This window comes from Danio rerio, chromosome 10, assembly GCF_049306965.1.
Source record: "Danio rerio strain Tuebingen ecotype United States chromosome 10, GRCz12tu, whole genome shotgun sequence".
Classification (NCBI taxonomy): Eukaryota; Metazoa; Chordata; class Actinopteri; order Cypriniformes; family Danionidae; genus Danio; species Danio rerio.
The window spans coordinates 45,330,328-45,354,888 of NC_133185.1; the positions used below are offsets into that span (position 1 = coordinate 45,330,328).

At 32.8% G+C, this 24,561-nt stretch overlaps 1 protein-coding gene across 7 annotated transcripts in view; it reads left to right on the top strand.

Annotated features, from left to right (window-relative positions):
- The first annotated feature begins 4,260 nt into the window (after window positions 1-4,260).
- Window positions 4,261-24,561, top strand: part of gramd1ba (GRAM domain containing 1Ba) — a 168,753-nt gene continuing 148,452 nt past the window's right edge. For all 7 annotated transcript variants that reach the window (XR_012386541.1, XR_012386542.1, XR_012386543.1 and 4 more), the window contains exon 1: window positions 4,261-4,512. Coding sequence is in view for 4 of the 7 variants with exons in the window: in XM_068224027.2 (XP_068080128.1) it covers window positions 4,373-4,512 (140 nt within the window). In the remaining 3 variants the exon portion in view is untranslated. The remainder of the gene's footprint in view (window positions 4,513-24,561) is intronic.

Sequence of the window (24,561 nt, forward strand, 5' to 3'; positions counted from 1 at the left end):
TTTTTTTCCTTTGATTACAGACATGTGCAGGAACCACCAAAATTAATTACAGCAAGCTAGACCAGACAGACCCTAAAAGATACACGTTCAAATTTTTTTATAAAAACAATAGAAAAAGCACCTCTTTTAAGGTGTTTATTATAACACAGACAACATATACAGACATTTTAAACACTTTCAATAGTGTTTTATGAAAATACAAAAGGGTTTTCTTTAAAATGATACCAAATTTTTGCATTTACACTTCTGCATGTGGATTTGGGAAGCTTTTAATTTTGAGTGGGCAAAATCTAGGCGGAAATCCCAAAACAGCACTGGAGTTTAAGGAGGTTTAGGGTGTGAGTGTAACAGTAAGTGCTGTGCAGGTAAACCTCACTCCTCTGACCTCTAAAGGTACTCTAGCGACAGACACTAGAAGCTATGGTCTTTAGGCACCTCGTTAGAGCAACCGCCTCCCATGCAGAAGGTTGCCTGTTCGATACTAGCTCAGAACAGGTTGGGTGGTGTTGGTCCGACGGGGTTACATGTATGTATTTCATTATTGAATATTTGACATTTTATAAATGAGTAACTTTCATTAATAAATTTAAGTAAATGGTGGGTAATTTGCTTAAATTATAAAAGCACATTCCACTAACAATAAATAAATCATCATATATCACTGACAAAAACTAGTAAGTTTCAGATGATTCTTTTAGGTGTTTTTTTTGCTAAAATAAATTAATTTGGGTACAGAAAATGGTGGTGGATTTGCATAAATTCTAAAAGCACATTCCACTAATAATATTAAATTGATCATTTATCACTCAAAATTCTTTGCAATTTTCACTTGATTCATTCAGGTGGTTTTTGCTTTAAAAAATCTAGTTTTGAAAACTACTAAAATATTGCGTGTAATAGTGTTACCTTTTTTAAAGTAAATAGCACATACCATTTGTTACAGTGTACAGAAAATTTAGTTTATTCAATTCACCTATTGCACACGTATTTGGACTGTGGGGGAAACCAGAGCACCCGGAGGAAACCCACGCCAACACTGGGAAAACATGCAATCCTCACACAGAAATGCCAACTGGTCCAGCTGGTACTCAAACCAGCAACCTCCTTGCTGTGAGGCAGTTAAAACATAGTTTTATGTTCAATTTACTTACATTTTTTTTTATTTGTGTTAGGACAACATGAAGGAATTGTGTGTAACCCTGTATTTTTACAATACATGTTATTTACCAATACAGTAGCTTAAAAATAATTACAGCAGTGCATCTGATTCGTTTCTGCTTAAAACACGTTTGATCGAGTTTCTGGAGTTTTCAGCGTCTTACAAGAATAAAGAAAAAAAAAAAAGAAGTTAATTATTCAGCGTTAATCCCACCATTGTGTCGCAATTGTTCTCAGTCTCATTGTGATTCCTGCATATCAGTGTGTGCTCAGACAAATCCTTTCCAGCACCTCTGAAGACTGACCCAAATTTATTTAACAAAAAAAATAATAATCCGCTGTTTTCCAATAGATCACTGTAGTTCTGAAATATCCCAAATCCATTTCTGTCCTCCTTTGTTCCTCACACAACGATGATCCCATCAAGAGTTTTAGGGACCACAATGTTATGCAGTTGTGCACTCTAGTGGCCATAGTTTGACTGTGCACTTGAAGTTAAGGGAGTTAATATTAGTTTATGTTACAGAAACGACTATTTATATCTACCCTCAAAACTAAATCACAAATATGTCGATTTTGACAATTCTTTTAACTTTATTTCTGAAAGTGTAGTGTAATAGTCAATATATGGCCTTTGTTAGCTTATGCGTTTTGTGTGTGTTACATTAATTCAACAATTTAGCTCATTAGTTCAGATTTTTTTTGTGCAGACGCCATGTTGCTTTCAAGATTTCAACCTGAGGCTCCATTCATTTTCTCATCCATAGGGAAACTGATTGCTATTGTTAACTGATAAACCCGTAGACCTTTTATGGGTTCTGGAGTTGTAAGTTGATCCTTTGTGCTTTTGTTGAGACCATTTATTTTCTTGATTTCAACATATTAATACAGAAATTTCCACGAATCAGAGAGTACATCGAGCAAAGCGCGGCAAAACTACACGCCGTGTAAACTTGAAATGTTTTCTAGAGTTGCAACTTTGTATAATACAAAATTAATCATTTTGTATTTCTTTGATTAAACTATATATTTTATTTTGAATGATTTGCAAAGTTTGGATTGTTTTTCCTTAATCTTGTTATAGTTCACAGTCTAATAAGTTTGTCTTTTTGCCTAATTGTCATGTCCTATTTGATCGTCTTTTAGCTCTTTACTATCTCCGGGTGGACAAAGTTGGAAGTCCGACTCATTACGAACAATTCATTCAAAAGATTCATTCAAAGAACCGACTCAAAAGAATCAATGTCATTTATGTGACGGCAGATGGATCTAATCATGTTGTATAACCAATTATGTTTACTAAATAATTAGGCTAACATTGATGTTTTTGTGCTGTACTCTTAACTGTACAGTCGTTATTTATTTTGAGAAACTTGATAAATACTTGATAAATTATGTAATTTTATTTTTATGTTTTATTTCTTAAATAATAAAAAAGATGAAGAGTTCAAAGGTCAAACTTAAAGTTAGTTTTTTTTTCTGAATATAAAATTTATAAACAACTTTCATGCCTGAGGATATGTTGTTTTATTTCTTAAATACAAAAAAAGATGAAGGGTCCATTTTTCAAACTAAAAGTTATTTTTGTCCCCTAAAATATTAACTTTCATATGCCTGTTTATAAAACTCATTCAGTCATATGTAAAGTAGCTTATAGTCAATGGATTTTGTTTAAGCCCATAAGTTGTCATTGGACTACATTTTCCACTCATAAAAAATGTGACAGGGCCTGACTTTAGCTTGTCATCTTTAAAAAAAATTGACAGGACTGACAGAAACATGGGGACAATTGTACATTTATTTGTTGTTATACTTTGTAAAAAAATCTTTAATTTTAAAATGATGGACATTAAATTACAGCAATTTCTTAAATTTAAATTTCTGGTAAATTTCTGTAATTTAACCTCTTATTTTACAGCAAATTTTTGTAATTGAATGGCTGTTATTTTTTACTTTTTTCACCCCAGCTGCTGAAAATAAATCGTAAAATTACAGATTTTTTGTATTTGTAGTATTTATTTGTAGAATTTATTTATAATTTTATGTTTTTAATCAATTGATGTGAATGATAACAACTTAAACTTGCTATTTCTCAAGTATTTTTCCCTAAATAACAGTTTTTAGCAGAACAATATTATTAAAGCTGTAGGTTCAATTGGACTGAGGACAAAGACAATGACAGGGTTTGTGCATTTGTAAAGTGTTTTTGATAAAGAAAATTCTGAGAACCAAATGAAAGACAAATTCCTTTACAGAACAACTCCAGTCCATTGTAGAAAATTTCAGGATGAAATACGTTTTACTCACTGGATTTCTGTTTTTATTTCAGAGACAGATAATTTACGTTTGGTAGGATGTCACATAGACTTCATATATGATACAAAAATTAAGTTTTTTTATGTTTTAATTCTTAAATAATAAAAGATGAAGAGTTCAAATTTTAAACTAAAGTTTTTTTTTTTGCCCACCATCATAATATTAACAACTTTCATATCCCTGAGGATAAAACTCATTCAGTTCAGAAAGTAGCTGAGTAAATGGATATTGTTTAAGCTCATGAGTTCTTCATTAGCCTATAATAAAACATTAGGCTAATATTTGTAAAGTTTTTTTTTTTTCAGAGTTAACATTGTTCCCTGTGTTTTTTTCCTCCTCTTCTTGGAATGGAGTGACAGTTAGCATTAGCATACCAATTTTGGGTAGCCGGTCCGTTACACATTTTTTATTAAATGTTTATATATATATATAGAATAGAAACAACAATTAATATACACATTCGTATAAATGATTAAGGTTTAGTCAGGTGTAAAGTGAATGTATTTCCGAAATGAATCTTTAGAACGGTTTGGTGAATGAGCTCAATTGATTCATTTAAAAGATTCCAATCAGAAGATTCGTCGTAGTGTCGAACAACGCTTTAAAGCGCTTAGACTTGTGGGAGAAAAACAACCTTGAACATAAAAGTGAGAATTGTCTTACTAACAACACCACACATAATTCCTAAAATACGAAGCACTGATTTATCATTCAGCATGATTTCGCACGATTACGTGAGGTGTCACATCTTGAATTCACAAATCACTCGAGTGAGTTCGTCAGTTTGCCAAACCCTGCAGTCCAGCGCATGTCCAGCTTCACGAACAGACCCTCCTGACCGTCCCGAGACGAACTTTCCTTCTCCCTGGAGCTTATAAACACTGCTTTGTGGATAAACATGGCTTGTACGGTTGGAGGTCAGATTATCCCGCAGTTAAATGTGGAGGAGGCGCCGGATGACGGAAGCCCGACTAGGAGCATCTCCAGCCGGCGAAGCAAAGCGTCCTTCTCCCCCTTCAGCTCCAGGAAACAACAGAGGTAAGAAGATGCTCTATATAAATGCAGGGGTGGATTTAGTGTTTGGGGGACTATGGGACCCACAGTTCTAATATGGACCCTTTGTATTTTTTAATTATTTAGATATATTTATATTTATTATTGGCTGTTTGTTTTTATCTCTGAACACTCAGTTTTGTACATTTGTATCTTAATCCACAATCTACATTTTAAGTGATTTGTTTACTTAATGTGAAATTAAAACGAATTCAACTGTTTGATATTCACACATTCACACTTTCTAATTAATATTATAATTTCACAAAAATATTATGTAAATAGTAAAATTTTATTAGCAGCCAATGACTATCAAAATAGCCTATGACATTGTTTACAGTCAAATAAATAGTGCTAATGTTGTTTTCAAGTCATACATGTGATTCCAGACCGAAATTAACAAACTATCCGAAACTAACTATCGCTTCATACGAATTCAATAGTAAATAAAACAAATGAAATCTGATTTGACTGTGGGATGGGCCATTACGCTGACATTTGTTAGACCCACACCATAAAACATAATAGAAGGTTATGTGCTGACCTCGCTTATTGGGTAAGTCCATCCCTGTCTTGATCGATATCTAATATCTTTCAACGTATGTTATAGTGCTCATTATATACAAGTACCCCCCTTACAAATCTCTCATTTAAATATTAAATATTTTTTTATCGGAAGCTTTACAATATTATATTTGTGCATATACATTAGATTAGTCAGTACTGAAGTTGAAGCTTATCTAACAAAATAACCTACAATAATGGTTTAAAAATAAGTAGCCCAAACTTATATGTTAGGGAAACATATTAAATAAAATTTTCAAAAATAGTAAAAATCAGGAGAAACCAAAAATATTTACATTTTTGTTGAAACGTTGTAGTTTGTAATTTATTTTGCAATATTTTGCATGGATTTAAATGTATTATCTTTCCATTTCTAAACATGATCTGTGACTAAAATATTATTTTAATAAGTACATCTGTTTAATAAATCTGTTTTGTTTAAATGCACCAATATATATTACCCATATTCACAGAGAAATTGATAAAAATATTCATTTTCAAAATGGGCTGTACTCTTTTATGCTGAGCATTATACATATATTCGAACCAAATAAACAGCTGTGGTAAAGTTGGCACTGGTTTTATTTTAGGTTTAGAATAATGTCATTTATTTAAGAGGAGTCAGTGATGTTGATGACATCTAAGCTGATTTGTCTGATGTGGATATAAATATTTTGAAACATTTTTCATCATAATTCACATTTACTTGAGCGAGCTGAGCTGCCAAGGAAGCTTTGAAACAAGTTGTGAACAAATGCTGAATGCTCCAGCAGAGATGAGACCTTTTATCAATGTTTATGTGTTAAATAAGCGGCAGAAAGAGTGGGATGCATTGATAAATAATAAAATGTACAACCTGAATTCTCAAACAGAGTTTTAAGACAGTTTAATACTAGATTTGATCAAGTGATTTTTACCAGATGTTTAACTGGACATACAAGATTACTCCTTGTTTTTTTTTTTTGCTTAAAGCTGAAGATTCTCAGTGTTTGTACTGCACAATTCCTCTTTCAGTAAAACACATTCTTCTGGACTGTCCTGCTTTTAATGACTGCTGAAGGTTTTTTTTTATCAAATGAACTCTCTAATGGGCATTTTTAGCAAAGTATCAATGGGGAAAATGTTTCAAATCTGAAGTCTTATTTAATTTATGTTTTTATTTGTTTGGTATTTTTATTGTATATGTATTAACAAAGCGGCAATCTCCCACTCTCCCTTGTTAATCTAATATGGAAGTAACTGAAAATTGCAATTCATCGAAATTCCGCTAGTCCTGCATGGAACAATAACAGGTTTTAAGGTTTACGGCAGTTTGGAAAAGTCAAGGTTTTGAAACCGCAAACATTTTCTTTTATACCATTTTTACGTCCATTTCATTAGGTTTTTTAGGGCAACAGTAGCTGTCTCATTTCAGTGGCTGCATTCTCCGAAGGATACATTCGAAGTGTGTCGTGGCACGACCAAGGCTCTCTCATTTCAAAAAAATTCAAAGGTTCCTTCAAGCGCAGCCTCCAAATTCGTCCTTCATGTCCCAGGTAATGAAGGACACAACCAGTGGATCCTTCAGAGCCTCAAACGTCCCAAATTTATTGCGCGCTGATAACGTCAGGACGTTTTTAAAAGAAAATTTTGGTTTGAATGCATGAATTAGGTTTATTTTATGTGGATATGTAAACAACATGTTAAATAAACAAAAAGAGTATGACATGTCTTACGACAAGAGTGACTTTATACACAGTTTACATGTTTGGCCACGCCCACTTGTAGCTTAATTTGCACTCTTCAGAAACATCACAGACACTACGTCTATATCTTTTACAGTCTATGGTATTAACTTTCTTGCCACTTATTAATGTTGAAATGTTCTTGCCATGAACACAGCCTTGGTTGCTGACATGGCATTACATAAAAAATATCATCATCACACCTTATTTCAGACTTGTATGCATTTTTTTATTCTGTTGAACACAAAGGATAGTTTGAGTAATGAAGAAAACTATTGACTTCCATTTTCAGCATTCTTCAAAATATCTTCTTTTGTGTTCAACAGAATAAAGTAACTCCTAAATCAGGGGTCGAGAACCTTTTTTCAGCAAAGAGCCATTTTTTAGGGTTTTTAGCAAATGCATTTTTTTTAAGAGCCATTTGGATTTAGATACAGCTGAAGTCAGAATTATTAGCCCAGTTAATTTTTTCCCCAAATTACTGTTTAACAAAGAGCAGATTTTTCCAGCATAATAATTTTAATGACTTATTTCTAATACCTGATTTATTTTATCTTTGCCATGACATGAGGATTAACTAGGTTAATTAGGTTAACTAGGCAGGTTAGGGTAATTAGGCAAGTTATTGTAAAATTATGGTTTGTTCCTAAAGGGGATAAGAATTTTGTCCTTAAAATTGTAACGAGGAGACTGACACGGAGGGATCCATTATGCAGTATTTATTAATCACAACTTCACTCAAACACACAATATGCACCTGAGTGCACACACACACATCCACAGTAGTAGTAAGGGTATCAGGCATGAGTGGAGGGTAATGAGCGAGAATCAGAGTCCGTGTATCAGGCTTGGGTTGAGGGCAGGCATCGAGTATCAGAGTTCGTATCTGAGGCGTGGGTCGTGGGCAGGCAGAGAGCGAAGCAAAGTAAGAGACAGGCTGGAGTCGTACACAGGAGTTCAGGCTAGGAATAACGCTCAGTAATGCTGGCCGGGGCTGAATAAGACTTCGCACTGACTGAGTGTTTGAGTGATACGTGTGTGATTGAGTGATTATAAGAGATACGTGGGTCGTTAGCCTGATTCAGATCAGGTGTATGCGCAATCAGTGTAGATGGATGATGTAATGCTAAAAGTCCGGAGATGGTGGCCTCTGCTGGCCAGCGAGGGGAATGACCGGGACCGAGTCGGTGACAAAAATGGTGTTTAAAGAACTAAAAACTGCTTTTATTCCAGCCAAAATAAAAATTTCCTTGCTCTGTTAAACATAATTTGGGAAATATTTAAAAAAGAAAAAATATATATAAAGGGGGGCTAATAATTCTGACTTCAACTGTATATCTCAAAATGCATTTGCTACTGTATTACTATAAATTACTAAAAATATATTATAGTATTACTACTAATACTATATTATTATTATTATTATTATTATTATTATTATTATTATATTACTATAAGTAATACAGGTTTTAACAAAACCTTAATTTATGTCCATGGACAACTCAAAAATAAACAAATATGAAGCATCACATGTTGAGCAAGTTAACGAATGAAGAAAGATAGAAAGAAAGAAATTTAGAGTACATTATTTTCACCATCATCACTCATGAATGTTGTTTGAATTTAAGTTACCATAGAAACGTAAGTTGTTTGCCCTTTATTGGTGTCACAATTTAAGTTTATCCACATTTCCAAAAATGCACATTGGTCGAAACTTTTATTGTTAACTGAGTTCTTATTCATTGTGCTGTATAAAATTACAAATTAAAAGGGGATTATAATTGTATTTTTGATAGGAAACTGATTTTGATTGATGGTTATAGTTTTTTAAACAGTAAAATAATCTTGAAGGAAGACAGTTGGAGAGCCATATACTTTGGTCAAAGAGCCATATGTGGCTCGAGAGCCATAGGTTCCCTACCACTGTCCTAAATGGTTGGAACTATTGAGGATGAGTAAATGAACTATCCCTTTAAATGTCTTCTGCAGAAACCCATCAAGCATAAACCATTTATTTCACACATCCTCCATTTATTTTCCTTACAAGAGTCACATTAAATTTCTGACAAAAAAAAGGAGAGGAAAAAAATAAAGCATCTAAAATTAGATCATTTTTTCCCCATGTCATCGTTGAAGTCATTTCAATCTCTGCGGCTTTATTAAATCTGCAGGGCGTCCAAACATTCTGTGCTTTTGCAGAAGAGCAGAAGTGAACCGCTGAAAATTAGATTGCGAGCAATTACAGCAAATGCACCAGAGGAGTCCCGAAACCTCATTAGCCGACTATTTAATTAAATGCTTTTAGTAGATCTGTAAATAAACATGCGCTGAGCACATATTTTTCAGCCTCGTTTGGTGACCTCTTGGTTCATGAAGGTTTACAGCCAAAGGGAACATGCGAAAGTGTGTGTGTTCTGGATTTCAGGCAGATTGATTAACCATTGAGCCGGTGTGTGTGTTTAGAGGACACTGCAGAGGGAACGAGAGCTGCAGTGTTTTCCACAGCAGATTGGATATCAGATTTGTATGAAATCAGTCCATCTGACCTTCGCCGTGAGTTTGTGGCCTCGCTCAGATCAACCTGAAGGCCTCCATGCATTGTTAACCTTCAAGCACTCTTGCGTATGACCTATAAATGCATTTCATTTTTTGCATCAAAGTTTTTTCTTTCTGGTTTTCAATTTAATTTAATTCAAGTTTATTTGTATGCCGTTTTTTTACGATATTGTTTTGAAGCAGCTTTACAAAAGGTGCACATTATTCCATTAAAATCAGATTAAGTTAAATTTATGAATCATGCTATCTATCTCAGATGCCGAAAAGCTAGCTCATGCTTTTATGACATCTAGGCTGGATTACTGTAATGCTCTGTTCACTTGTTTTGTTTTATGCTCTGGTTTATATAATGTTGAAGTCAGAATTATTAGCAGAATATTAATTCTTTTATATTTTTTCCCCAATCTCTGTTTAATGAAGAAATTTTTTTACACACATTTCTAAATGTAATAGGTTTAATAACTCATAATAACTGACTTCATTTATCTTTGCCATGATGACAGTACATAATTTTTGACTAGATATTTTTCAAGATACTACTATTCAGCTTAAAGTGACATTTAAAGGCTTAACTAGGTTAATGTGGCAAGTTAGAGTAATTAAGCAAGTTATTGTATAACAATGGTTTGTTCTGTAGACTATTGAAAACAAACATTGCTTAAGGGGGCAAATAATTTTGACCTTAAAATGTTTTTAAAACAATTAAAATCTGCTTTTATTCTTGCTAAAATAAAACAAATAAGACTTTTTCCAGAAGAAAAAATATTATAGGAAATACTGTGAAAATGTCCTTGCTCTGTTAAACATCATTTGCGAAATATTTGAAAAAGACAATAAAATCACAGGACTTTACATTACATTTTTTCCAGATTTTATTATATATTAATTGTTCTTTAAACAATACTTACAAAAATCACTTATATGCAATAAAAGCACCTGTGAAATTTGTATTTTTTTGTCAAATATTTCCAAAGTGATGTTTAATAGAGCAAAAACATTTTAACAGTATTTCCTATAATACCCTTTCTTCAGAAAAGAAATTATTGTCCCACTTTATATTAAGTGGACTTAACTAATAAGTACTTACACATGAACTAATAGTTTGTTACAATGTACTTATTGTGTAAATACATGTATTTACTGTGTACTTATGCTTGATTAAATACCCGTATGTAATTACATCTGTAATTAACTTTTGTAATTACATTTGTAAAAACAACGTTGACCATCCCTTACACCTTAACCCACCCTTAAACCTACCCATACAACCAAACCTGTTCATAGCCCAACCTTTATCCCAACTCAAAAGCACCACAAGTGTTCTCAAATACATCATAAACACAGTAAGTACATTGTATTTATTTTTTGATGGAAGTACATAGTAGTGAAGGACACTTAATATAAAGTGGGACCAAAATTATATTTGTTTTATAGTTTGCTGAAATAAAAGCATGAATTGTATTCATTCATTCATTCATTTTCTTATCGGCCTAGTCCCTTTATTAATCCGGGGAATACGACGAGCTGGTCTGAGTATTTCAGAAACTGCTGATCTACTGGCATTTTCACGCACAACCATCTCTAGGGTTTACAGAACACACAGCACGTGCAACCTTGAGGCAGATGGGCTACAGCAACAGAAGACCACACCGGGTGCCACTCCTGTCAGCTAACAACAGGAAACTGACGCTACAATTCACACAGACTCACCAAAATTGGACTACAGAAGATTGAAAAACGTTGCCTGCTCTGATGACTCTCGATTTCTGCTGCATCATTCGGATGGCAGAGTCACAATTTGGCATCAACAACATGAAAGCATGGATCCATCCAGCCTTGCAGCAATGGTTTAGGCTGGTGGTGTTATGGTGTAGGGGATATTTTCGCACACTTTGGACCCATTAGTAACAATTGAGCATCGTGTCAACACCGAAGCCTACCTGAGTTATGTTGCTGTCCATGTCCGTCCCTTTATGACCACAGTGTACCCATCTTCCTATGTCATTAAGCATGAATTATCTCAGACTGGTTGCTTGAACATAACGAGTTCACTGTACTCAAATGGCCTCCACAGTCCCCAGTTCTCAATCCAATAGAGCACCTTTGCGATGTGGTGGAACAGGAGATTCACAACACAGACGTGCATCCGACAAATCTGCATCAGCTGCATGATACTATCATGACAATATGGAGCAAAATCTCAGAGGAATATTTCCAGTACCTTGCTGAATCTATGCCACAAAGAATTAAGGCAGTTCTGAAGGCAAAAGGGGGTCCAACCCGGTACTAGTAAGGTGTACCTAATAAAGTGGCCAGTGAGTGTATATCGTTATGACAAAAATTTCATCTCCAGGATATAAGTCATCTCATATCCTGATATGAGATTTTTGTCATATCTAACCCAGCCATATTCTCATTTACCGTTAGTCAGATCACAGCATGTTAAATGAAAAGTCATCTGGTTTAGTGACACATTTTTGTCCTTGTCCTTTTGTACGTCGTGGCCTATAAATCTTGTGCACACTGCTGCTTCGGTCCCGCTGTGAGAGTAGCAGATATTAACTCTTTCATTAGCTCCATTAGACGCATTATAAATCCAAGAAAAGAGTGCAGAATCGCTAATAACTGAGGGAGAGACACTGCTTAATCAAATGATTGATTCAGTGGGAGAGAGCCTGTAGTTTTATCCAGATGTAACCTTCTCCTGATGACCGTCAGAGACTCGAGGACAGCATGCTTGACGAAATAGTGACGTTATACGGAAGACTTTGCTTTTTTCTTTCTCTTTTTACTGAAGGGTGGAAGTTCACATGTGTGAGATTATTAAATTATTTTTTAAAAAAAATTATATTTCCCAAATAATGTTTAACAGAGCAAGGAAATTTTCACAGTATGTCTGATAATATTTTTTCTTCTGGAGAAAGTCTTATTTGTTTGATTTTGGCTTGAATAAAAACTGTTTTTAATTTTTTAAACACCATTTTAAGGTCAAAATTATTTGCCCCCGTAAGCAAATTTTTTTTCTCGATAGTCTACAGAACAAACCATCATTATACAGTAACAAATAACCCTAACCTGCCCAGTTAACCTAGTTAAGCCTTTAAATGTCACTGTAAGCTGTATAGAAGTGTCTTGAAAAATATCTAGTCAAATATTATGTACTGTCATCATGGCAAAGATAAAATAAATCAGTTATTAGAAATGAGTTATTAAAACTATTATGTTTAGAAATGTGCTGAAAAAATCTGCTTTTCGTTGAACAGAAATATAACGGGGGGCTAATAATTCAGGAGGGCTAATAATTCTGACTTGAACAGTATTTCAGAGGGGTGTTTTTATAGGCTGTTGAATCGATACATCAGTCTCTGATCTGTAAACTGTGTCTTACTGACGAAAAGTGTTGTGTTAGAGCTGTGCGATATTGAAGAAAAAGGCAATAACGTGCTTAATAATGTGATATTCAATATGCAATATGGTTTAGGGCTGCACAATATTATAATATTGCAATATTTAGTTTTTCTGCATTAATATATTGCAATAGGGCGGCACGGTGGCTCACATGTTAGCACTGTCGCCTTATAACAAGAAGATCTCTGGTTCAAGTCCCCATGAGTTTGCATGTTTTCCCCATGTTGGCATGGGTTTCCTCCAGGTGCTCCGGTTTCTCCCACAGTCCAAAGACATGTGCATCAGGTGAACAGGTTAACTAAATTGGCCGTAGTGTATGAGTACTGGGTTGTGGCTGGAAGGATATGCGCTGTGTAAAACAAATGCTGGAATAGTTGGTGGTTTATTCCGCATCGGCGACCTCTGATAAAACAGAGACTAAGCTGAAGAAAAATAAATGAATGAATGTTTTTCTACTTATTTTCTTTTATCTTCAAATGCAGTTTAAAGGGTTAATTAGGTTAATTAGGTTACCTAGGCAAGTGTAGATAAGTTATTGTATAACGATGGTTTGTTTTGTAGTCAATCAAGAAACTTAAGGGGGCTAATAATATTGATCCTATAATTTGTTTAAAAAATGTAAAAACTGTTTTTATTTAAGACAAACTAAAGCAAATCTCTCTCTTGACTTTTTTTTAAAAATTTATTAACATTAATTTTAATAATTTCCTTGCTCAGTTAAATATCACCTGAAAAATATCTTTAAAATAATTATTAAAATTACAAAAGGGCCTTTAACGGTATATTATATTATATTATATTATATTATACTATATTATATTATATTATATTATATTATATTATATTATATTATATTATATTATATTATATTATATTATATTATATTATATTATATTACAATGAAAGGTTAATGTAAAACTGTACAATTATATATATTTATGTGGCAAATATACCACAAAGCATATACCATAAAGCTTATATACCATATGTGGCACTGTACATTTTGCTGATAAGAAAACTCACAGCATTTAAAATAGTTAAAAACCTCCTTTTAATGACCTTTTATTTAATTAACGTAAAGTTTTTTGATGTAGTTTTGATTAGAAATAATGCACTGGATTACAAACATTTACAAATTACAAATTACAAATTTTTATTCACAAATGTAAAATTTTAAGTTGCTGATCGCCAATTTTTCAAGTGCATTGTAACACCCTACACTGTACATAAATCAGCAGTTTTCCATTTATTGTAATTCATAGTTTTATTTTGTATTATTCCTCATTTATTTATTCTTGTGAATTGCATTGTGGGACCTTGATCAACATACAGTTGAAGTCACAATTATTAGCCCCCCCTGAATTATTAGCGCCCCTGCTTATTTTTCCCCAATTTCTGTTTAATGGAGGCAAGATTGTTTCAGCACATTTCTAAGCATAATAGTTTTAAAAACCTATTCCTAATAACTGATTTATTTTATCTTTGCCATGATGACAGTAAATAATATTTTACTAGATATTTCTCAAGACACTTCTATACAGCTCAAAGTGACATTTAAAGGCTTAACTAGGTTAATAAGGTGAACTAGGCAGGTTAGGGTAATTAGGCAAGTTATTCTATAACGATGGTTTGTTCTGTAGACTATCGAAAAAAAATAGCTTAAAGGGGCTAATAATTTTGTCCCAAAAATAGTTAAAAAAAATTCAAAACTGCTTTTATTCTAGCCAAAATAAAACAAATAAGATTATATTATCAAAAATACCGTGAAAATTTACTTGCTCTGTTAAACATCATTTGGGAAATATTTAAAAAAAAAATAAAAATAAAAGGGGGCTAATAATTCTGACTTCAACTGTAGTTGCAAAGTTTGAAAAGGTGACTTTTATTGTCATGATCACCAGCGATCTAGCATTTGCAGATCTGCCAATTTAATGAACTACATTTCCCATCATGTATGTTACACACAGCAGTTCCTGATTACAGCTGAAAGCTTATGATGGACTCATTACTAGGACAGTAAAATACACTTCATTCACACACACTCTTTCCTGAGTCTTGTTAAGCCTTTGCTGTCAATTCAAAAGCACTTCCATGTTCCTTTTTTTCTTGTTTTTGATTTTTTTTTTTTTTGCCATCGTTCCTGACCAATTGTCTGTTTTTTGGATTGCTCTTCTGGATTGTCTTTTACATTGTGTATGCTGGTTTTCAAAGCCTTGCCTGTCTGACCATTCTCAAATAAAGCTGTGTTTGGAACGACCTCTGTCTGCACGTTCATCTCATATGCAACATTTATTAACATCTTTAATAGTTTAATGTGATATATTGTCTGGATCTTTGTGCACATATATTGCCAGTACATTTTCTGTTACTATACAGACTTATTTCTCTACATAATATTTCTTTTTTTTTTCTCATGTATCATTCAGCCACAACTTGCTCAGCTGAATCCTTACATAGTGATTAATGCACTGTAATCCACGATGAGCTAACTGTAAACAGATGCCACACAAGCAGCGAAATGAAATCGTTGGGATCATTATTTCCCCAGGCCTGTTCCGGCTCACTTTACCCACGGCCCGTTCCAGTCCTGTGCTCATTATTGACTGTTTGTCCATTACCTGTGACCTCTACGAGACGTCCAGCAGCCCCGCCACAGTTACTGTGACGTCATATCCTGTCTGAGATCATATTGTGCAGTTTCTGCATTAAACAGAAGAGGAAGTCTCAGATCAACCCATAGGTCAGACAATGCAGGTGAATTGAAAAACAGTTTACGCTTTATTTAATTATTTACTTTATTCCATTTTGTTTTAATGTACAATTATCACTATTAACAAACTGTTAAGTATGACTTTTGCCATAAAATCTACTATTTACTGCTTATTCATAGTCATTGAGGTAGTAGTTGGTTTTAGGATTAGGGATATATAGTAAAATCATACAGAATATGTATTTTATAAGTAATAATAGGGCTGTCAAATGATTAATTGTGATATAAACTGTGAATAATATCTATATATGTGTGTATATATTTGAGTAAATGTTTATTTATATTTCTAAATTAAATAATTATCTTTGGGCGAGGCAGTGGTGCAGTAGGTAGTGCTGTCGCCTCACAGCAAGAAGGTTGCTGGTTCGAACCTCGGCTCTGTTGGTGTTTCTGTGAGGAGTTTGTATGTTCTCCCTGCCTTGCGTGGGTTTTCTCCGGGTGCTCCGGTTTCCCCCACAGTCCAAAGACATGTGGTACAGGTGAATTGGGTAGGCTAAGTTGTCCGTAGTGTGTGTGTGTGTGAATGTGTGTGTGTCACATAACCAGCGATCGCTCTCCAGAGATCGCTGGTTCTCACACGAGCACTAAGGACTACACTTCCGCCTTCCCCTGGACTACATATTCATACATGCTCTCTGATCACACTCACGCTTGCTTATTCGTCTAGCTTGATTACACTCACCAGCTGAGCCTTGTCAGAGACTGATAACACACTCATTCACCCATCCTGTTTGGCGAGTCTTGCTAGCTGTTTCAGTTACATTACTACGCGTTTCTCCCTGTCTTGTTTATCCGTGCTTTACCCTAGCCTTGTATATCCGTGTTCTCCTGTTTAGCCGCCTGCCTTATGACCTATTGCCTGTAGATTGACTACGATTCTGGATTTGCCTGCACATACCCGTTTGTCTGACGCTGAATAAACCTGCATATTGGATCTTACCTCCAGTTGTCTCTGTCACTCCCTCCGTCGTTACAGTGTGTGTGGATGTTTCCCAGAGATGGGTTGCGGCTGGAAGGGTATCCGCTGCGTAAAAACTTGCTGGATAAGTTGGCGGTTCATTCCGCTGTGGCGACCCCGGATTAATAAAGGGACTAAGCCGACAAGAAAATGAATGATAGAATGAATGAAAATATTTATCTCTAATACAAATTATATATATGAAATTACGAGAGTTTTCCGGGATAAATAACAAAACGGGAGGGTGGTGGGAGATGAGTCTGAAATACGGAAGACTCCCGGGAAAAACAGGAGTGTTGACAGGTATACTCACACATACACTCTGTGCTCTGACTACTTTAATATTGTTGATAAGCTGTTCTGGGCATTTTACTCTGTCTCACGCTGAATGCTGTTGACCAATCATCAGTCCAATCAGATCAGATTAGCATCACACTAAGAAGGGGTTTGGGAACAAATGAATCACTAAACGATTCATATTGGAGTCGTTGGGATAATTAGGTTAAAATAACTGCATATTATAAGACAATGACAGTGTTTTTGATCTTGCATGCATATCAGCCTGTTGTTGGAAACCCCTAAAGCCAAAATATGACCCTTTTTAATGTATAATAGGGGCTCTTTAAACACAGTTGTGTGGGAACAGTCTGTGAATTTATTCAGTTTCTAATGGTAAAAAAATATAAATAGTCTTTTTTTATAATCACACTTGATAAAAACTGTCTGCAGAAGCACATTGATTGACATTCTCGCTTTGTGCGTGTCATCAGAAAGTCCCGCCCATTGGAGACATCTCTACTTCATTAGCGTAGGAGTTTATGCTAAACTAGTGGCTTATTACATTATTAATTATTATTATTATTATTATTATTATTGTTTGTTTATTAATTAGTGTCAAACAGTTAATCGCGATTAATAATAGCCCAAAAAAAGATTGTATTACATGATGTGTATGAACTGTGCATACTGTAACTATATCATATGTAAATATGTTTTTAGTATTTTTTTAGTATTTGTTTTTCCCAGGAGTCGTCCGTATTTCAGACCCATCTCCCGCCACCCTCCCGTTTTGTTATTAATTCCAGAAAACTAATTTCAACGTTTTCAACGTGCAATTTCAACGTTTTCAACGTGCATTAGATGCAATATGAGAATATAAAGAGTTAACCGGATACAGTACAAGCAGTTACAAGAAACAAAACACAATTAAATACATAACTGGTAAGCTGGAGAAAACAAGGAGGCAGCTGTTTGAATCGCACTTACTTACACTTGTGAAATGGAGGAAGAAACTGTGTACTGTAAAGTTCCTGTCGAGCTCTGACAAAGTCCCACACATTAGTAGTCTTTTCTGATCCTTCCTTTAACAAACAGCCAATGAATCCCCCGTTGTAAGTGTGTCGATTCCAGAAGCTTTTGTCAGAAAAATGAGGGCTATAATGCAGAGGTATTTTTGCAAAAATAAACCCCAACCACTGACTCTTCACAGTTTCATCTTTGGGTACAGAAAATAACACTAACTTTCCCCTCACACTTCCAGTAATTTCCAGCTGAGTACAGCGTCTTCATGACTTGATTCAACCCGTGTCTGCTACAGTGTTTGTCTTCTTCTTTTTCTTTGCTACTGTGTTTGTGGGCGGGGCCGGGGGTTTCAATTTTCTTGGGTTTGAGCACAACAATTGGGCCGTGCTAAAGTTTCGTATCTACATCACACCAAAACGTCTAAAGACTCGTTATCAAGACGATTCATTTAAAGCATTATGAGTCAACTCTTTCATAGATGAATCAATAGTATTGAACATTGTGCACTTTCAGATTTAAGCCCTAGCTGGATATTTCACTTCACTTAGGGCTGTGTTACACACTACATGGAAGATCATTTTCAAAAACCCATAATAGGGGCTCTTCAAACCCCATAAAAAGTGTCTGATCTCATTCAGGGCAAATAATTTGAATATGAAATGATGTGGGTTGTCTTTTAGAGCTGCTCAGACTCTCTCGGGAGTGTCCTCGAGTGTGGTGTGATTCAGAAGAGCCTTGAGAAGTTCAGTCCCGCCTGAGGCCTTCAGCATTCGGAGAACACAGATAACAGAGGCATGATCAGCACCATGGACAGCTCCACTGCTGCTCCCATACATGCTGACTTCTGCTCATTTAAAGGGCCAGTACAATTTATATAATGCTTTTTAAATAGTATCAGTTTGTTAGTCTTAGAGAACCCGTAATTGCTATATAAATCAGCTGGGCGCATCAGCACATTGACTGTTTCATATTTTTTTCCCTACATGCACTTAAAGCAGGAGTGTCAAACTCAGTTCCTAGAGGGCTGCAGCTCTGCAGAGTTTAGTTCCAACCCTGCTTCAACACAATTACCTGCAGGTTTAAACAAGCCTGAAAGACTCAATTAGTCTGATCAGGTGTGTTTAATTAGGGTTGGAACTAAATTATGCAGAACTGTGGCCCTCCAGGAACTGAGTTTGAAACCTTTGACTTAAAGGCATAGCTCACCCAAAGATTCTGATCATTTTCTCACCCTCGTTTCAAACCTTTATGAGATTCTTTCTTCTTTCTGAAGATGTTTTGAAGAAAGTCGGAAACCACTGACTTTTATAGTATTTGTTTATCCTACCATGGAAGTCAATGGTTACAGGGTTCCAACATTCTTCAAAATGTCTTATTGTTTTTAACAGAAGAAAGACTCTCATAAAGCTCTAAACTCTCATAAAAGCTTTATGAGCACTTCAGGGTGAGTAGATTGTCATTTTGAGAGATCTATCTTTTTTTTTTTTTTATAATAAAATGAACCCTGTTAAATGTAAATTTTAGTAAATGTTAATAATAATAAATATTTTAATTACAATTTTCTTATTTATATTTGATTCGTATTTTGTGATAATTGAATCCGTCAGTGTTATACTTAAAATGCATTTTTAAATTAATTCTAAATGAAGAAATGATGAGGGTAACACGGTGGCTAAGTCCAAACACGTGCGCTAGGTGATTTGAATAACAAAATTGGTTGTAGTGTATATGTGTGAATGAGAGTGTATGGATGTTTCCCAGTGCTGGGTTGCAGCTGGAAGGGCATCCTTAGTGAAAATAGGTCATATATTTTGATTTATTTAACCAAAGAAGATTTATTAAATGGATATATTTATTTAAATCATACTTAAGTCACTGAACATATTTAGACATAGAAAGATATCACATTTAAATTTACAAAAAAATAATAATAACAATAATTACAAACTACAAATTTCAAGAAAATTTAAATAATTCTTTGTTTCACTTGAATTTTTTTCCTAACATATAAATATGGGTGTAATAATTTTGCATTGTTATCATGTTATTTAGTTAGATTAGCTCCAGATTTGGCTTCAGTACTGACTACTCTAATGTATGTGCACAAATATAATACTGTACAACATCCTAAAGAAAATATTCATTTAAATGAGAGATTTGTTAGAAGTGATGTACTCATACAGTATATGCTCAGCACTATTTGATACTTCAGATTTATTTATTTTCAGGACACCAGAGGGCAGCACTGAAACAGTCAATAGTTTTCAGCTTGACTCATGTAAAGGTCTGAAAAGAACTACAATTATTTCATAATGACATTAATCTATTATTCTGGCGGTTATGTCTGTTTGACAGTAAATGAGATGAAAGGAGAGCCAGAGAGAAAAATGACTGTTTTTTTTTTTAATCATGTGTCATTTTCATCATTATGAATCAGGCTGGTGATTCAGAATGAGCTTCACTGAAATAGGTCATTGTGAAAAATGAACAGCGAGGAGTGAGCATATGCCACATCAATATGGTAAATAAAAAAGATGAGTCATTTTTTATACTGCACAAAGAGTTTTTATGTATTCATAATGCTGTCAGACATAAAGAGCTGTATCATTAGGAGTAAGGGCTGCATAATCGTGCTGGAAACTAAGGGTTTGTTTTGTTCCGTGTAGTGACATATCGTCACCTTGCAGTTATAAGGTTCTAACTTCTATTAAAAGGTTCTTGAGCTTCAAAGTTTTTGCATTCCATATATTGCAAACAATATGTGTGTGACAGTTCTCTTTCACACACTAACATGACAGAGACCCTAAATGTAAATTATCAAAATTCTCTTACATTGCAAATTGGGGTAAAATAAACAGGGCAAATGCAGATAGAACCGTCTAATTCTAAACAGTCAATTTCCGCTTGGAATTATAAGGTTCTGTCTTGCAGATCATTCATTGAAGCAGTTCAATTCAACAAATACAGATGGGTGTTGTAACAATATGTTGATGCTTTAGAAAGTTACATATTTGTTCCCTATAACATTTAATCAATGTTTTAGGATTAATATTTTTTTTTTGTTCAAATTAAGCGTACAAGACTGTGCTAAATATTTAATCCAGTGCAGATGTTGATTTTATGTTGTTAATATTCTGACATTTATTGAATTATATACTTTTCATAAATTATTGAATTATATTTATTGAATTATATACTGTATATACATTTTTATTATATTTATTGAATTATATACTTTATATTAATTATTGAATTATATTTATTGAATTATATACTGTATATACATTTTTATTATATTTATTGAATTATATACTTTATATTAATTATTGAAGTGTATTTGTTGAATTATATACTGTATATACATTTTTATTATATTTATTGAATTATATACTTTATATTAATTGTTGAATTGTATTTATTGAATTATATACTGTATATACATTTTTATTATATTTATTGAATTATATACTTTATATTAATTAATGAAGTATATTTGTTGAAGTATATACTTTATATAAATCATTGAATAATATTTATTGAACTGTATAAATTATTTAATTATATTTATTGAATTATTTACTTTATAATAATTATTGAATAATATTTAAAGTTATATGAATTATTGAATTATATTTATTGAATTATATAAATTATTGAATTATATTTGTTGAATTATATGCTCCTTCAAGGTTTAATATATTTAAAGGAAAACAGACAATAAGGAAATTATTTGAAAAAACACTTAAGAATGTTTAACTGACTACATATATAAAGACAAGTAAAAATTTATATATATATATATATATATATATATATATATATATATATATATATATATATATATATATATATATATATATATATATATATATATATATATATATATAGTTGAAATCAAAATTATTAGCCCCAATTTGATTTTTTTTCTTTTTTTAAATATTTTCCAGATGATGTTAAACAGAGCAAGGACATTTGCACAGTGTGTCTGATAATATTTTTTGTTCTGGAGAAAGTCTTATGTGTTTTATTTCGGCTAGAATAAAAGCAGTTTTTATTTTTTTTAAACCATTTTAACGTAAAAATAAATAGCCCCTTTAAGCTATACTATTATTATTATTATTATTATTGTTGTTGTTGTTGTTGTTGTTGTTGTTGTTGTTGTAATAATAATAATAATAATATTGTTATTACCTACTGCTACCTACCACTACCTACCGCGCCACTGCGTTGCCTAATAGCAATAATATTATTATTATTATTATTATTATTATTATTATTATTATTATTATTATTATTATTATTATTGTTGTTGTTGTTGTTGTTGTTGTTGTTGTTGTTGTTGTTGTTGTAATAATAATAATAATAATATTGTTATTACCTACTGCTACCTACCACTACCTACCGCGCCACTGCGTTGCCTAATAGCAATAATATTATTATTATTATTATTATTATTATTATTATTATTATTATTATTATTATTATTATTATTATTATTATTGTTGTTGTTGTTGTTGTAGTAATAATAATAATAATATTGTTATTACCTACTGCTACCTACCACTACCTACCGCGCCACTGCGTTGCCTAATAACAATATTATTATTATTATTATTATTATTATTATTATTATTATTATTATTGTTGTTGTAGTAGTAATAATAATAATAATAATAATAATAATAATAATAATAATAATATTGTTATTACCTACTGCTACCTACCACTACCTACCGCACCACTGCGTTGCCTAATAACAATAATAATAATATTATTATTATTATTATTATTATTATTATTATTAGAGTGAATATACCAAAAGGCAAATGAAATCTCATGGATGAAAACATGTGAAAACATTAACGTGAGCTGCAATGCAAATGCATAAATGCGTGAGGCTCAGTGCAGTGCCAAACGCCTACAATTGATGACTCTGTGACCTCTATTGATTAATTCTGTGGATGTCAGTGCGAACAGTGCTCCAGGCTGAAACAGATGCACACAGATGCACTCATGCAGGAGTTCTGGTGCTTTAGAAAAGCACAGTTGAAGTCAGAATTATTAGCCCTCCTGAATTATTAGCCCCCCTGTATAATTGTTTCCCCATTTTCTGTTTAACGGATAGAAGATATTTTTTCAACACATTTCTAAAGTTTTAATAACTCATTTCTAATAACTGATTTATTTTATCTTTGCCATGATGACTGCAAATAATATTTTACTGGATATTTTTCAAGACACTTCTATACAGCTTAAAATGACATTTAAAGGCTTAACTAGGTTAAGTTAGGGTAATTAGGCAACTCATTGTATAGCAATGGTTTGTTCTGCAGACAATTAAGAAAAAATATTGCTTAAGGGGGCTAATAAAATTGACTATAAAATGTTTTTTTTTTTAAAATTAAAGACTACTTTTCTAGAAGAAAAAATATTATAGGAATTACTGTGAAAAATTCCTTGCTCTGTTAAACATCATTTGGGAATATTTGAGAGAAAAACAAAATCACAGGAATCATTTTCACTTTATTTTTTTAAAATGACAAATAAAATAAAATCAAAAGGTTGCAAGCAGTTAGAGATGCAACGATTAACTGATTTCACTATTAACAGCGATTTGATTCGTCACAGTTATTCAATCGTATAAGGGATTCTCAACAACACCATGTTTCTGCACGAAAACAAAACTGCTGCAACTAAACTAAGTTATGGCAACTGTGTGCTAGTTTAAAGTTCCGAGCTTGTACACCGAGACTAATACACATGCACACTGGAATAACTGTGGCTGAGGTTAGTTACTAAGGGCCGTTCATATATTGCTTCTTTTGTGCGCACAAATTCATTAATTCCAATACAGGCCTGAGACTTGCTCGCTCATATTAGGAGCGACACGCACGCAGCACAACATGCCGCGAGTGTACTGCGAGTCACGTTACAAGACCTGACAGATCAGCTTCATACTTTGTTTGGAATACACACATTTCTACATCAAAGAGATAAAGAAAAATACAAAACCAAAAAATACTAAACAATTTTGCAATATATAGTTGATCAAGAGTGCCTTATAGACTACATTTGTTCTCTATAAAAGGAAAATACTTGGCGACTATGAAGCTTAAATTTACATTAGACAAACACAATTTTTATTATTTATTTAATTTTTCATTTTATTTATTAATTAATCAATCAATCAATCAATCAATCAATCAATCAATCAATATATCTATCTATCTATCTATCTATCTATCTATCTATCTATCTATCTATCTATCTATCTATCTATCTATCTATCTATCTATCTATCTATTTGTATTTATTTATTTATTTATTTATAATAAAATTATTTATAATTTATTTATAATTAATTTATATATTATTATTATTTATAAATAATTTATATATTATTTATTTATAATAACTAATTAATTAATTAATTTATTTGTATTTATTTGTATTTATTTGTATTTATTTATTTATTTATTTATTTGTATTTATTTATTTTTTGTTCTTTTGTTTATTTTTTAGTGTAAAATTTTTACCTATGTTTAAATGCCAAAAACTTTTTTTTTCCAGTTCCAACGAGAAATGGGTTATTGTTTGTTTTTCCTGCTGTGTTAATTGGTCACTGAGCAGCAATAGAAATACTTTAAAATATAAGAAGTTTTCATGTGAAAAAAAAACTTCTAGTAGTGTTTTGAAATTAATGAATGCATAGTATTCATTATAACAGTAAAACTGTGATTATTCCGCACACT